This window comes from Hyperolius riggenbachi, chromosome 5, assembly GCF_040937935.1.
Source record: "Hyperolius riggenbachi isolate aHypRig1 chromosome 5, aHypRig1.pri, whole genome shotgun sequence".
Classification (NCBI taxonomy): domain Eukaryota; kingdom Metazoa; phylum Chordata; class Amphibia; order Anura; family Hyperoliidae; genus Hyperolius; species Hyperolius riggenbachi.
In genome coordinates, this window is record NC_090650.1 from 100,956,022 (window position 1) to 100,972,965 (window position 16,944).

A 16,944-nucleotide genomic window follows, 5' to 3' on the forward strand; every position below is an offset into this window, starting at 1 on the left:
CTTCAGTCCGAAACAGGACACAGAAGCTGCAGCTGTTCTCTCTGTCACACACAGTTACACAGAGTTATCTGATCAAGTGTGAGGGGAATTTCCCCTCTCCTCATGGCTCAGAGTCAGTTTTGTCAGTAAAGTTTGAAAGCATTTTGATAACAGTAAACAAAGAGGTTGCTACTAAAATGTATACACCAGTACTTAGCAACACTTCCCAAACAATTCCTGTGTCAATTGAAAATATGTGAATCGATAGAATTCCTTTAACAGGAATACTTTTTTTTTTTTTTTTTATGTGTGTCTGCCGTTCTGTCTAGAGGGTTGTCTAACTGACTCAAACAGCAGACCCCCTTCACAAGGTACACCACATAACTTGATTTTGAAGAATTGTCATCATTCCAAGTTTTTACCCATACACCTCTTCTGGCTGAATTAACTAATGCCGTAGTTCTGGCCATAAGTTTAACCGTATCATCTGAAGCGTCCACTAGATAATTGGAAGCATTCCAAACTTTAGGGAAATCATTCAAAATTTCCCAGAAATCCTCAAAAAAGTAGGTCAGTTTTGTTTGATACCCTTGAAAAATATGGATCTAATTTAGGTGGGGTTCCCCAAAAACCCTGATCTTCAGGAGAAAAACAACATTTAGATAATGATCTGGGCCAAAAAAAACAAAAAAAAAAAAAACTTTTCCTAGATTATCCCACTCCTTAATCCTAATCTTAAGAGTAGAATGGACTGGAATAAGCCGAGAATGAGGATCCGCCAAACTCTCATACATTTGATCCAAAGGTGTCAAAGATTTCTGCTCAGACTTAATACCTATTAGTAAGTCTTTCATTAATTCAGGAAAAAACATTGCGGTTAGGGCTCTTTTCTACTATGAAATGCGATCGCAACCGCATTTGCGATCCCAATCGCACTTCAATTTCCACTATGCGATTGCGCTACTATACTTATAGTACAGCTCAATTGCATACAATGCAGGAGGATGACGATTGTGCTTTGTCCAAATCGCATCGCAATCAGATTGCACTAATGGAAATTGCTGCTGCAGTTTCCATTAGTTTAACGTACCTCGTGATCAGAATCAAATCGTAACTCGCAGAGTAATGAAAAAAAGGCCCTTAGTCAGTTTTACTCAAATCTTCCTCCTAGTTTGATACATTTTCTCTGTGCAGAGAGAGTTACTATAAAGGAGGCAGCCCCAGCATTCCTTTACATGTGCATTTTTGTTTAAATTGCCTCTCCTTGCCCTGAATCTGTCTAGTTCTTTTAAACAATCTATTTAATTGCTGCAGCTTAGAAGAACTTCAAGAATGTTACACATGCAGGCTTTCTGATGTGAAATTTATCTGAAAACAGGTACCCAAGGGGTTAAAAACACAGCCTGGGTATTCTGGGATGCAGTTTGTTCTGCTCTCACTGCAGCTGCCTGGGAGGTCTGTCTCTCCATTAGCTTGCCTGTTATGGCTGGCTTATCGCCTTCTCTAAACAGCCAGGGTTTCTCTGCTCACATTTGCCTGCTTTAATTTTTATGAATTAACCTTCAGTGACCTGTGTTGTGATAATCTCCGCACAAGGTGTTAATTTCCCGCACCTGCTCAGGAATTATAAATTTTCATGCGGACACAGGTTTTATGAATGCACACTTTACTAAATGGTGGGTAAAGTCAGCTGTTTTGAGCATTACCGCATGCAGGAATGCTCAATAAATAGAGGCCTATGTCTCTTGGAAGCAGGAGGCATAGTTAGAGGTGCAGACAACATAGGAGATGATGGATTAGCTATAACAGGTAGATAAGCCATAGCAGTACTAGTCCCAGGCCCATCTGAAGCAGCTGAGGCGGTAGAAGCAATAGCAGAATCTTTAATTTCCTATTGCTGTGGACCTTCTCTGTACAATACTGGCACAATTTCCATTCAGAGTTGCCAATCCATGCTGACTGGACTGAGTAGAAGATTTTTCAGACTTTTCAACCTTCTCAGTCTTATGTCTTTTGGGGTATAAAACATAATAAACGATAGCCAGCCATTAGACAAATCCCTCTATACATAACATACATCCAGCCAAGCAGAAGAAACATAATCACATCTACTTGCCAGAGAGGGATCCTGGGCAGATTCAGCAGATTGTGCAGGAGCTGACCCAGAGGCGTCCTCCATGATCCCAGCCACAAACCAGAGTGCATCATGGACTCTACAAACTTATACCTGTGCTGCTGATTTGATGCAGCTGATCCAATTATGCATGCGGCCCCCGCCGTCTAAACATATGCTTAATCAGCTTCTTACCTTAAGGAATCAGCTGTATGCCGATTCCTAATCACCGCCGCGGCCCCTGCCGCCCGGCTCAGACTTCAGATCACGCGGGACGCCAGCGCGTGACTACCTCCGGTTCAACCGGAAGTGAACTCCAATGCACGCACCTGCGCGCATAAAGTTGCTGCCTCCAATGGAGAAGCCTCCTCCACGCTGCAGGGCTCCGACTGTTCACTGAACAGTGCTGCTTGGAGCCCTGGAAAACGCTGCCCCTGCCGCCTGACATGGATGGCACTCCTGGAGACCTCTCCCATGCATCCCGTCCGGGACAGGAAACTAAACTGAGGTACTGTGGCAGGTGTAGTATCTTATATGTGGCTGCCTATTGCTTATGCAAATTCTTCTTTTAACAGTTTCCTGTCCACAGTGGGGAGGGAGACAAGTCTCATCCAGGGGTGCTGTCCGAAATGACGTTCTGGGAAATATTGGGTTGGGGTTAATCAATGTTGTAGGACACCTGAACACACTTCAGATTGTCAGCCAAGGTAAATGTAGCATGTGTACATAGCTTTATTTCTGCGGTTAAATGTAAGGTTTTATGTCTGTTAAATAATCTTTGAAGTTTAATTTCTCCTTCACAAAGCACACTTTAGTTTGGAATTTAACTCCTTACAGTATACTTTGATAACTCAGCACATGTGGCTGCCGCTGTGCCTTGTTGTCTTCATGTGTCTGGTAAAGGAGCAATGCATTTTGGGAGGGCATGGCCAAACACCCCCCTGGCGCCAACTGCCAACACCCTGAATCCAGAGCATCAGTAATGATAAGTATATTGCTACTCCCTATGTCAATATGTGTTCATGCACTAGTACTTCACTGCTTGTAGTGCCAGACCTTTTCTTCTCTTAGGACTGTTTGCATTGCTGCACATACGGTCTAGAGCACATTAGCCTCTCTGGACTTGTTACTCTTGTTACTCTGCCACCAATGCCTGCCAATACAGGCTGGTCACTTCTCACTTACTAAGGGACCGCTGGTTCTCTCCTTGTTGTGTACATAGATACTATTATAGGTAGGCTCCTTCTGAAAATATTAGCTGCATTGCTGTCACTAACATCAGTGTTCTGGTGAACGGTCCCCTTCCCCTGCCACAGTTACATACAGGCACACTTAGTAAGAAGGTTTTTTTTTGTTTTTGTTTTTACAGCTCTAGGTTTAGGTAAAATACCAACACAAAAAAGAAATCCAGACACTTTAGACACTGTGAAAAACTAAGGAGTGCACGTCAGAGACATACCTGGGCTCCAGTTTCTTGAAATTCTTTACAGGCCTCTGGAAACACATCGTAGGCAATGACAGGATACCCATGTTTCACAAGATTTTTTGCCATTGGATTTCCCATATTTCCAAGTCCTACAAAGCCAACAGGCGTTTTTGAGGCCATCGATCTACAGACTTGGAAAAAGAGAGTTAATTATAGAATTGCTTTTCAAAAGTAAAGTCCAACAGATAGATTGCTGAATTGTAAATGCTACATTAAAATTTGTTTTTTCTATAAGGGTTTTTTTTCCCCCAGTGAAGCAAAGACTTGAAGGCTTGGTGATTAGTCTTGAGGCTCAGTTTATGAATGACCGATATACAGACACGCTGTGCAGCTAAAGGGGAGCAATAGCATTTGTTCATCATTTAGCAGCTCAGTAAATTGAACAAGTATCTTTTTTGAGGAAAATCTAGCAGCTGTGCATAGCTTAAAGGAAATCAAAAGTAAGATACAACAGGCTGCCATCTGTACTTACTTTTTAAAATGGCAAGCTGCCTGTTTTACTTGATTGCCTAGCTTCAGTAGTGTCTAAGTAAAGCCTCGTACACATTCTAGAAGACACTGGGCCAAGGGCCACTACAAAAATAATATACATACTTTCCTCCAGCCTCCTCTGGCCTGATTGTCCCCATGCCATCCTCCATTTGCTCGAAACTGGCCCCGGAAAATCCTCCTGTCTGGGGCCAATTGTTCATATGCGGTCTGACCTGGACGGACTGCGTCAACTGGCCACGAACAGGGAGTCAGAAGAGGGCGGCGTGGGATCGATCAGGCCGGAGGGGGCTGTAGTAAGCCCCAGGTATGTATATTTTTTTGTTGTGGCCCCATCTTAGGTACACTTTAAGAAGATACTTTGTTGCAGCTTTCAAAAAGAGTATGGTGTCATCTGCATATAAACCAGTTTTATTCCCTCTAGGCCCAACCTGAATAGTTTGGACTAATGTGAGTCCTGGTGACATAGAACAGTTGGGCATCTTTCTGTAGATGAAGTAGAAATAAACTTGACGACCAGCACTGGAATTTCAATGTTCTTTTATTCACATCAAGCAGTGGATAAAAAGCAGTACAATCCACTACAGACCATTGTAAATAAAGCACAAATTGCAGTAAGTACAGCTCAGGATGCAGCAAACGGGCATATGCAACCAGCAATGTCTGTTTACATGGGGTAAGGACAACGGATAGCCGTTTTGTCCTATATGCAATAAAACAACCTTGTGGCTTGATGTACATCTGCATGACCACCCAAAGGGCTAAGGACAGAATCTCTTCCCATAGATCAGCGATCTGTAATGGCTTTAAAGATCAAGCAGTTCTATCACATTTCTTGGAAAGGGGACGTAATGTGTCTCAAGATTTAAAATTTTGCAACAAATCCTAAAACCAAGAAGGGGAAGGAACAAAGAGTTTTACTCAAAGCCGATGCACCTGCAGGGTTTTCCTCAGGCTCTTTTAGCTGGGTGCTCCACCCGGCTAATTGCGGTGAGCACCTGGCTGTCATCGATCAACTCCTCATCCTCCTCTTATGCTGTAAGAAGAGTTGTGGCGGCACTCCATTCCCCCATCACGCCCCACCTGGCTTCTTTTTCATACCCCCCAGCTGGCAAAACATTTTTTAGAGGAGAACACTGCAGTGGATCAGACAATTCACCCTAATGGTCTGAATAGGGAATAGGACATATCCCCTATTGTGGTTGCAAAGAAAGTGATTTCATGTTTTACTGTATGATGCCATGTATGGTTGTGTTTGTTTACATGGCAGCAGGCACTATAGTATTTTTCTAATTGCTATTTTTGTTTTAGACCAGGGATAGGGAACCTTTTTGGCCGAGAGAGCCATAAACACGACATATTTTAAAATGAAATTCTGTGAGAGCCATACAATATGTTTAAAACTAAATACAAGGTAATGTGTACAAATGCAATCTCAACGGCAGATTTCCCCACAAATGAACTAAACAGACGAGTGGACTGGAGTGCCCTCCTGGACCTAGAGTGACCGACTGAAGTGACCACGACGGCGGCAGTCCGGCAGGCTCTCACTCGCTGCTGCTGGCACTAGTGCGCTCCGGAGGCAGTAGTCGTGACTGGCTGCGTAGCTATGGGTGCGGCTGCCTCTGGGTCACACGTCGTCGGGTCGGCTCCTCCCCCCGCCAAGCTGCCTCTGTTCCCGCTGGCTGCGTGTCACACAACGTGTGACATCACTATTTTACAGGCAGCGCCAGCATCAGCGCATCCATCGGGCAGAAAAGGCGGAATTCTGGCGCGGGAGGCGGTGCCGATGAAGGAGGCACACGTAAATATAAAGGCCCGGCATGGAGGAGGGGGCGGCGGCGCAGATTTCAAAAGTAAACACAGGCTCTCTGGCCACTCTGTCACACGTCTTTTAGCGCGCCAGAGAGCCATATGCGAGCATGAAAAGAGCCATATATGGCTCGCGAGCCATAGGTTCCCGACCCCTGTTTTAGACCTATTCGAGAACAGCTGAAGATCACTGAATAGGCATGTTTTTGTGCTAAAGACTTTTGGTGAGGTGAGATGTGGTGGATGTGATAATGTTATCCTGCGTTATGGTGTGATGTCCACAACTGAGTGATGTGTGCTGCCATGTTCCATTTTAGGACAATTTTTCCCCCCTTTTTCTTTTTTAGAGTTATAAGAGTGGTGGCAAGGTCCAATTAGCAGGTAAGGGGCTCCATGACATGGTATTCGGGGTGGATTAATCATACCATTTGGTTAGATTGCTTATAGAACAAGTGAGGTCAGCCTTGCCCCGCACCACCATATCCCCCACCTGTCCCTGCACTAGGTTATTGCTGTCATCAAGTGCCGCGTGTTTGGCCTATATATTTTAGAGGGTTCTATGGGATACACTTTTACATATTGAAAGTTTATTCTCCATGTCACTTCTGGGTTGCATTTTTCTGCAATGTAGAAGTTTGTCCGAACGAATTTCTGCATTTACGTATTTCTGAAGTTTATGCTGATTTCTGTATTATATAAAAGTGGAAGTCGGTGGTGTTACTATTAATCGGCGGAGATGACTCAGATATTAGTTGGGAAGGGTCTCTTCCCCCATATGACAAGTCAGCTGGCCCAGAGAACCAATCGTGGGTCTGACAGGGCTGCCACAGTTCTCCATCAGGTCGGAGGAGCAATATGATTAGCTGCTTCATGTCTGTTATCTGGGTGTAAAAGGGTTTTGTGAACATGGTCTCATTTCACCTACCACTTAATGGCCCATACTCATAAGCTACAAATGTAGCTAGTCGCTAGCACATGGGAGCGTGTGCGCGACAGATCGGCGACAGCTCGTCGCCGGGTCCCTCCGCATACACACTGCGGAAAAGGGATTAGTGGTGCGACGGAACCCATCGCCGACGTTCCTCCCCCCCCCCCCCGCCGGAAACTATGTGCACTGCCTATTGGTTGCTGTCGCTAGTCCGCATACACACGCGGACTAGCGACAGTTGTAGCGAAGTTGCAGCGACGAGCAACGGTTCGGGGTGCGCGCGTCACACTCACGGGCGACCTGTCGCCGCAACACGCGTGTGTCATGTGGTTGCGGCGACAATTGTAGCCCGTGAGTATGGGGCTTAAGAAAGAACAATACGTTTGTCCAAAACAGCAAATGTCCCTTGTCCTTACCCTGATGCCATGGTTGAAAATGCCCCCATTTGCTGCAGCGTGAGCTATGCTTACTAGTATTTAAGCTATATATATCTATACACACACACACACACACACACACACACACACACACACACAGGTCTGTAGTAGACCAAACTGCTGTTTATTCACTGCTTGGATGTGAATAAAGGAAATGTTGAAAATTCCAGTGCTGGTCGTCAAGTGTATATCTACAGATGTAGGCTCCGTTCACACTGCAGTAAAAAAAAAACAAAAACAAAAAAAAAAAAAACAGCGTAATCCAGGGGAAAAGCAAAACAGAACAAAAAAAAAAACGCAAAATTGGATGGTGAATGCATCCTGTGTTAATAGGCTGCGTTCACAAGTGCGAATGAAAGTGCACACAGACTGCACTGCCAATGGTGTCAGAAACTTGCAGACTAAGGCCCCGTTTACACTCCACGTGTTTCCAGAACACATGCAGGAGGCCGACACGCACGACATCAGACAGAGTGCACTGTCTGATGTTGACACTGCATGCGTTCCGGGAACGCATGCTGCGCACATTTTTTTACAGAAACGCACGGCTGACCCATTCACTTCATTAAATGGGATCAGCCACGCAACGCATACAAACGCGGATGGCTTGCGTTCGTATGTGTTGCGTTCCGAACGCACGGCTGTCCGCGTTTGTAATGTGAACAGGGCCTTATGATTCACATGCATGGATCTGCTACAAGATCCCTGTAACATAATTCAATAGAATATCCTACACCAGCAGCACAGACAGACCTCCACTGCTGTAGTCCCATATAGCATCATGATGAAAGCAATGCAGCAGCCCTCCCAAAGAGGCTGATTAACTGCTGCAGGTCACATGACGAAATTATTAAACAGAACTTTTATCAGCAAAAGCTGGTATCAGATAAAAAGGTAACATTTGGGCACTCTGATTAGTAAGCCATCAGACAGTATATTTAGTTGTGTGCAGAGATGGGGCAAAAGTGGTAGGTAGAGTACCTAATTCTCTTGTATAACTGAGGTCGTCAAAACATAAGATGCCTAAATTAGAAAATGAGCCCCCCAAAAACAAAGTATGAACAGCTGCTGCAATAAATCACATTTCAAACAAGGAAAGCACGTGGTACCGTAAAGCACAAACATCTTGAGAGCTACAGCCTTCTCATAGGATCTGTGCACAAAGGTGAGAGGCAAACGTGGAAAAACAAACTCAAGTTTCTGTGAGGCTGTAAACAAATGTAGACCCAAGGACGAATCCACCTCCGGGCTTAACTGGGGCAGATCTGTAGCTTCTCACAGGACAGTAAGAAGTAGAATTACAATCTTGCATAGCATGCAACAAAAACAGTCTCCAAACTCACTGCATATCCTTAACCTACTTGCTATTGTCCTAACGTCAAGGGTCATCTGTGTATTAGGGGAGAAAAAAGAACAAAACAAACACACAAACTTCTCCATTTAAAAATGGCTAAGTTCACAGTAGAAGTTGTGTACCCTGTAAAAATAGAGGCACAATGCAATGGACTTAGAGACAATGAAGCAAAAAATAAATAAATAAATAATGACATAATGATTTGTATGTGTAGAACAGCTAAGAAATAAAGCATTAGGAGAGGAGACACAATACCACACAATACACAAAACCATACTACACAACCAATTCATCATAATTTTTTTTTTCGCTTCAGAGTCTCTTTAAAAACAGTCGAACCACACATTATGCAACCATAACAGTGATATAGGCCTGAACGATTTTAGGAAGAAATTGATTTGAGAGATTTCTGTCTGAGATTACGATTTCGATTCGATTCACGATTTCCTTCAAATCAAGCTTTGTTCCCCCTCTTTGCAGGTTTGTTCCCCTTCTGCCTCTTTATGTCTCCACTGGGTCTCTCTCTTGCCCCTTTTGTGTCTCTGTGCCCGCTCTGTTTTTCTGTCTCTCTCTCTCTCTCTCTCTCTCTCTGTCCCCTCTGTGTCTCTTTCTGTGCCCACTCTGTCTCTGTGCCCGCTCTGTGTCTCTCTGTGCTTCCTCTGTCCCCCAAGCTGCATTAGTTCTGGACATAGCTTCAAGCAAGAGTCCAGCGATGCCTGTCTATCCACGTCGCCTCCTGCAGGCTCTAATGCACTGAATACTTCCTGTATGTCATGTGTCATACAGGAACCCGGAGTTTTGCCAAGCACAAGAGCTGGCAGTCAGCGATAGAGGACGGACAACGATTTGACTCGTGCAGAAGGTATGTCCAACGCTGCGAGCCGCACTCACCAGGACTTTGGAAAAGTTTGAAGCCACTTCTTCAAACTTCCCCCATGTGGAAATGACGTGATTGCGATAATTACCGCTTTGACGATTCCAAAATTGTGATCTTGGTGATCACGATTTCGGTTTAAATTCGATTTATCTTTCAGGCCTACAGTGAAATACTTACAATCAATGAAAAGTATGCTTCAATGCCTGTTACAGATTGCCCAGGAGTCCTGGAGGTGTGTTTAGCTTAAGGCCTCTTTCACACAGAGACGATGCGTTAGAGGGGACGTTAAGGTCGCATAACGTTCCCCTAACGCAACGCATGGTGGTGCTAAACTCGGACGCTACATAGAGATGCGTTATGCGTCTCTTGGTGCGCCGTCTTCGTTTGATACTGGTAGAATGAAAACGGCGCATGCCTCCAAAGACTGTGGAGACCACGTGATCAGAACACTCCGCATCACGTAGTCCCGCCAGCCAATCGTCGCACAAAGCGGCCGCTCTAGGAAGTAAACACTGCACGTCACACAGTGCAGTGAATATTAGCCATGTGGCTAGCAGGGCTGTGGAGTCGGTCCAAAAATCCACCGACTCCGACTCCTCAGTTTAGGATTCCACCGACTCCGACTCCTCGACTCCGACTCCTCTAATTTGCATATTACAATTTTGTTGATTAAAAGTATGTAACATGAAATTCGTCTCTTAACTGCCAACGCTTAGGAATTTTACAAGACAACTGAAGTGAGAAGGATATGTAGATTACTATATTTATTCCCTTTAGACTAAAACTAGTCCTTGGTAAGAGTACTTGTAAAAAGGTACAAACCGGAACAAAGAACATCTATCAGGCCCTAGGCAATGTAAGTGTGGGTACATGTAAGAATGATGTGCAGGTACTCTGCAGGGGAATAAGGAGATTCTTCCTCTATTACACATTCTTCATGCACAATATGAACAAGGTTTATGGGTGACAGACAACACCTCTGTGTTCAATGTGCACAGCATGCTCAGTGGATTCCCTGCAGCTCTGTGGGGAGTGCATATGTAGAGTATAGTACTACTGTGTAACAAAGTAAACCTGAGACAGATGAAATTAAAGTTTTATACATACCTGGGGCTTCCTCCAGCCGCCTTCAGGATAATCAGTCCTTTGTTGTCCTCCTCCACCACCTAGATCTTCTGCTATGAGTCCAGGTACTTGAGCCAGTCGGGCGTAGTGCGCATGTACACACTCCGCCGCCAGGAGCATACTACACCTGTGCAGCACTATTGCATAGGTGCAAAATGTTCCTGGCTGTGGGAGCGGCAGGCGGCCGGACAGCGCTGACTGGCTGAATTACCAGGACTCATAGCAGAAGATCCGGGTTGTGGAGGACAGCGAGGGACTGATTAGCCTGAAGGGGGCTGAAGGAAGCCCCAGGTATGTATATAAAACTTTACTTTTCATCCGTCTCAGGTACCCTTTAATTTGTAGTCACCAAACCAAATTTTAACATATCAAATTATTTGATTTCATCAGCAAAGGGAGTGCATACATTTGCATAAATCAGCATCAGTGCAGAATTATTTCCATCTCATTGGCCATCTCTATTAGTGACACGGCTACACATCAGGCTTTATTCTTACAGCATAGATGTTATTTAGTATATATAAGAGATTCCTGTGTACACATCATATATACAGTCACAATCAGATATGTATATCTGACCTTAAAAATACGGGGACTGCTTTATTGAAGCAGCACAAGTAACTAATTTTGATTGGTTTATTTTATTTTTGTGGACTAAGCACAGCTATTACTGTATATATACATTATTTTTAATGACTATTATCTGAGAAATAGAACATTTTATCATATTTTCTATTTTAATTACAGTTACAAATTCATTAGGAGTCGGAGTCGGAGCATTTTTTCCCGACTCCGACTCCAGGCACCCAAAATTGCCCGACTCCACGACTCCGACTCCACAGCCCTGGTGGCTAGGGACAATAGCGGACTCTCCTCTCCTGTATTGTGCATGTGCAAACAGTCTAACGCGGCTAAAACCGCGCATAACGCACAGCATGCTGCACTTTCTTTGAATGTGCAGCGTTACACTGTAACGCAACGTGGGCACTGTGAACAGCCCATTGATTTTTTATTACTGCGAGTTGGGCTGCGTTACAGGCTGCTCTAACGTGCGCCTGTAACGTCTCACTGTGAAAGCAGCCTAAAAGGACGATTTGCATATTCAGCAGTGATGCATTGTGGGAGATATCATATGCTCACTCCAACCTGAATAATGGCAAATATCTGCTTGTTTTAAAGTGGACCCAAACGAAAAATACAAGATTTCAGAAATAAAATCTATTTTCTAAATTATAATAAATAGCCTTTTTTCAGCTGCATGATGACAAATATAAAATATTTTACATTTATTGGGAGGAACCCCTTCCTTCTTTTCATATTGCTGGGACAGAATCTGGCAGACTGGTGGAGGAGATAAAAAATAAAATAAAAAAAAATACAGGCTGCTACTGATGATGTCACAGCGGAAGGGATCTCAGCTTGTGTGAGATTTCACATAGATGACAAACACACCCATGATCTAAAACCTCCAACTAAGCTCAGAAGTAATGGCTGCCACCTATATAACTATAGTTATGAGAAGAGAAGGGTGAAAAGCATGCACTGAAAAGCTCATAGGCTTAAAGGGACACTGTAGGGGGGTCTGGGGAAAATGAGTTGAACTTACCCGGGGCTTCTAATGGTCCCCCGCAGACATCCTGTGTTGGCGCAGCCACTCACCGATGCTCCGGCCCCGCCTCTGGTTCACTTCTGGAATTTCAGACTTTAAAGTCTGAAAACCACTGCGCCTGCGTTGCCGTGTCCTCGATCCCGCTGATGTCATCAAGAGCGCACAGCGCAGGCCCAGTATGGTCTGTGTCTGCGCAGTACACTCCTGGTGACATCAGCGGGAACAAGGACACGGGCGTGCAGGCGCAGTGGTTTTCTGACTTTAAAGTCAGAAATTCCAGAAGTGAACTGGAGGTGGGGCCAGAGCATCGGTGAGTGGCTGCGCCAACACAGGATGTCTGCGTGGGACCATTAGAAGCCCCGGGTAAGTTCAGCTCATTTTCCCCCGACCCCCCTACAGTATCCCTTTAAAGGAGTGTATGTTTTACTCTGTATGTGTCAGAGTGGGGCAACTAAATATTTTGAATAAAAAAAAAAAAAAAAAAAAAAAAAATGTTGGTTTGGGTCCGCTTTTAGAAAGCTAATTTCGGTTTCATTGCCTCTGTTAAGTAATGCACTGCATTGGGATACTGAGCTCAACACACCACATGCACTCTGAACACTGCATAAATGTGCCTTAGGTTTTATATATACTGTACTACAATTACAGTGGCTTGCAAAAGTTTGTCACATTACTGCCACAAACCTGAATCAATTTTATTGGAATTCCACATGAAAGACCAATACAAAGTGGTGTACACGTGAGAAGTGAAACGAAAATCATACATGATTACAAACATTTTTAAAAAATAAATAACTGCAAAGTGGGGTGTGCATAATTATTAACCAAACAAGGGAACCAATTTCTCACAATGCTTCATAATTTATTGATTCAGTATACAAACCCCGCAATAAACAACCCCTACCCCCCTAAAAACAATGCCTATATTGGATTGGAGCGCTCCCCATTCACATGCAAAATTAAGGCCTGGTCAGCACAAACAATGCTCAGTTTGAATAGCAGTTCAAGATCTATCTAGTTTTCTTTGCAACATCACATTTATCAATGGAATTCTGTTTGAGATCTAGTCAGTATAATTTCCGCATCACAGTTCCATATATTGTTTTAATCTTCCAAGGAAATACTAATGTCCATGGACTACACCTTCCTCTACAATGGGCTGTACTCTCGCAGCATGGTTAGGGCTCCCTTGAGCTTTCTTAATCATGCATAGTCCTTATATGATGCTTATTCCAATGCTGCTCAGCAGCACTCACCACCTCATGTCACGTCTCGTCTCTTATAAGATCATCTCAGCGCTTGTGTCCGCGGCGTCCCGCGGCTTCCTCTGCCATCACTGAATGATACTCCACGAGTTGAGGGGTAGTCTTCTCTGACCGGCCAGACTTGCTAAATCTATGTGCTGGTGGAGGGGTAGCGTCACACGCTCTCTTCCAGCGGCATGTACCACGCCTCGCATACGCGTTACGCCCACTAGTCGTCACGTGGGCTTCCTCAGTGCATCTGCTGTGGATGTGTGGATAATTATTCAGCCCCTTTTGGTCTGAGTGCAGTCAGTTGCCCATAGACATTGCCTGATGAGTGCTAATGACTAAATAGAGTGCACCTATGTGTAATCTAATGTCAGTACAAATACAGCTGCTCTATGACGGCCTCAGAGGTTGTCTAAGTCAATATTGGGAGCAACAACACCATGAAGTCCAAGGAACACACCAGACAGGTCAGGGATCAAGTTATTGAGAAATTTAAAGCAGGCTTGGGCTACAAAAAGATTTCCAAAGCCTTGAACGTCCCACGGAGCACTGTTCAAGCGATCATTCAGAAATGAAAGGAGTATGGCACACAACTGTAAACTTACCAAGACAAGGCCGTCCGCCTAAACTGACAGGCCGAACAAGGAGAGCGCTGATCAGAAATGCAGTCAAGAGGCCCATGGTGACTCTGGATGAGCTGCAGAGATCTACAGCTCAGATGGGAGAATCTGTCCATAAGACAACTATTAGTCATGCACTGCACAAAGTTGGCCTTTATGGAAGAGTGGCAAGAAGAAAGTCATTGAAAAGCATAAGAAGTCCCGTTTGCAGTTTGCCACAAGCCATGTGGGGACACAGCAAACACGTGGAAGAAGGTGCTCTGGTCAGATGAGACCAAAATGGAACTTTTTGGCCAAAATGCAAAACGCTATGTGTGGCAGAAAACTAACACTGCACATCACTCTGAACACACTATCCCCACTGTCAAATATGGTGGTGGCAGCATCGTGCTCTTGGGGTTCTTCTCTTCAGCAGGGACAGGGAAGCTGGTCAGAGTTGATTGGAAGATGGATAGAGCCAAATACAGTGCAATCTTGGAAAAAAAAAACCTTTTGGAGTCTGCAAAAGACTTGAGACTGGGGCAGAGGTTCACCTTCCAGCAGGACAACGACCCTAAACATAAAGCCAGGGCAACAATAGAATGGTTAAAAAAAAAAAAAAAAAAAAAAAAAAAAAAAAAAAAAAAACATATCCATGTGTTAGAATGGCCCAGTCAAAGTCCAGATCTAAATCCAATCGAGAATCTGTGGCAAGATCTGAAAACTGCTGTTCACAAACACTGTCCATCTAATCTGACTGAGCTGGAACTGTTTTGCAAAGAAGAATGGGCAAGGATTTCAGTCTCTAGATGTGAAAAGTTGTTAGAGACATAACCTAAAAGACTGGCAGCTGTAATTGCAGCAAAAGGTGGTTCTACAATGTATTGACTCAGGGGGCTGAATAATTACGCACACCCCACTTTGCAGTTATTGATTTGTAAAAAATGTTTGGAATGATGTATGATTTTCATTCCACTGCTCACGTGTACAGCACTTTGTATTGGTCTTTCACGTGGAATTCCAATAAAATTGATTCATGTTTGTGGCAGTAATATGACAAAATGTGGAAAACTTCAAGGAGGCCGAATACTTTTGCAAGCCACTGTAAGTGGGTGTAAAGTGTTCAAGTTTGCTTGCGTTTCACTTGGATTTCTGTGATGCAATGCGTTACTGTACATATTTCTTTTGAATCATAATTAGATTTCCTACGAGCTTAAGCATCCGATTTTTAAAGAGGAAAATATAAAAATTCTGTTGACTGAAAACCATGCACAACAAATAAGACTTAGATTCTGTCAATTGCATTTGAAAATGTGTACCATTGCACAATAGCGCATCACAGTTAGTGCGCAAACCCTAACCCTAATATGGAAATCTATCAACTACCGGTATGTGTTCATGCAGTTCACACACCATGTAAGGCCTGTTAATACTTAAAGAGAAACTGTATCGACCCAATAAGACCCTCACCTCAATAGAAGAATTGAGACCCAATCCCAACGGATAAAGTCCTCATACGCTTGTACGAGGGTTTACAGCATTGAATACAGAATGGATGAGCCCTCAGTGCTAGCAGCTTACCTTTTCCACTCAACACAAAAGAAAAAAAAAAAAATCTTAAGCATGTCACAGTTCTTGTCTGAATCATGTGATAAAAAGCTAAATGATTTTAACAATTATAACACTAGGTCCTGCGTTTACCAGCTGGAGCAGAGGGGAAAATGTATATTGTTATTCCAAGTTACAGAATTAAAAATAAATAAATAAATAGATAGATAGATAGATAGATATTCAATAACACAACCAGAATCCTGCTGTCAGACTCCACAAACATGGAGCTTGCGGGGCATTTTATTACGCTTTGAAATGGGCTACATTAAACATTGTTAGCTATTGCACCTTCCTAACAAATGCTCTCTGTATATTATGATGCAAAGAAGAAGGGGCATAACTTCAAGGAGGCAAATACCTTAATGTTTAACAGGGCTGTGGAGTCGGTACAAAAATCTTCAGAGTTTATGAAACCACCGACTCCAGGTACCAAAAATGGCTCCGACTCAGACTCCTTAGTCTAATATTTACCAGGGCTATGGATTTTGTACAAAAGTCATCTGACTCCTCAGTTTATGAAATCATCTACTCCAACTCCGGGTACCCAAAACCACTCCGACTCCAACTCCACAGCCTTGATGTTTAACCCCTTCCCGACCGCCTAACGCCGATAGGCGTCGGGAAGGTGGCAGCCCCAGGACCGCCTAACGCTGATCAACGTCAAGGAGTGGTGGGCGGAGATTAGCAGGGATCGCGCGCGCATCCCCGTTTAAGTGATAGAGCTCTGCTCTGCGAAAATCCTGCCAGCGGTAAAAAAAAAAAAAGTAACTCTTGTGGTAAACACATTCAAAAAATTTTTTTTACAAAAATACAACTCACGAATGACTGACAACCAAGTAAATGAGCTTGCCACAAAACTAGACAAACTGCTTTCATGTCAATATGAATATGTTCTGTAGCGTGTAATTTCCTGACTGGTTCTGTTACCGTGCCTTTTACTGCAAGGACACAAATCACAGATAAGAGAATCTGAGATTCATAAAAGGCCAACAGAAAATACTGAAGCAAATTGTATGAAATGAATACTAGATATGCCTACAGTTCAGCATTGTCTTTCATCTCTTTTGAACTGATGAACTCACTTGGTTAGTGGTGAAATGTTTTCTATGACAAAATTCATTTGAAACTGCCCCATTTTCCACTGCATGGTTTATTATAGTGTTTCTATTTTCCACAGTGCTTCAAATGGAACACCAAACAATTCACATCAGTAACTGTCCCTCAGTAGGGCTTACAATCTATTGTCTCTACAACATTCTGGGAATCAGTATT

At 43.7% G+C, this 16,944-nt stretch overlaps 1 protein-coding gene across 2 annotated transcripts in view; it reads right to left on the reverse strand.

The window, feature by feature from the left end:
* Positions 1-16,944, reverse strand: part of HIBADH (3-hydroxyisobutyrate dehydrogenase) — a 235,397-nt gene that overhangs the window by 211,743 nt on the left and 6,710 nt on the right. For both annotated transcript variants that reach the window (XM_068236060.1, XM_068236059.1), the window contains exon 2: positions 3,552-3,709. In XM_068236060.1, coding sequence (XP_068092161.1) covers positions 3,552-3,698 — 147 coding nt within the window. In that variant the 5' untranslated portion in view covers positions 3,699-3,709. The remainder of the gene's footprint in view (positions 1-3,551; positions 3,710-16,944) is intronic.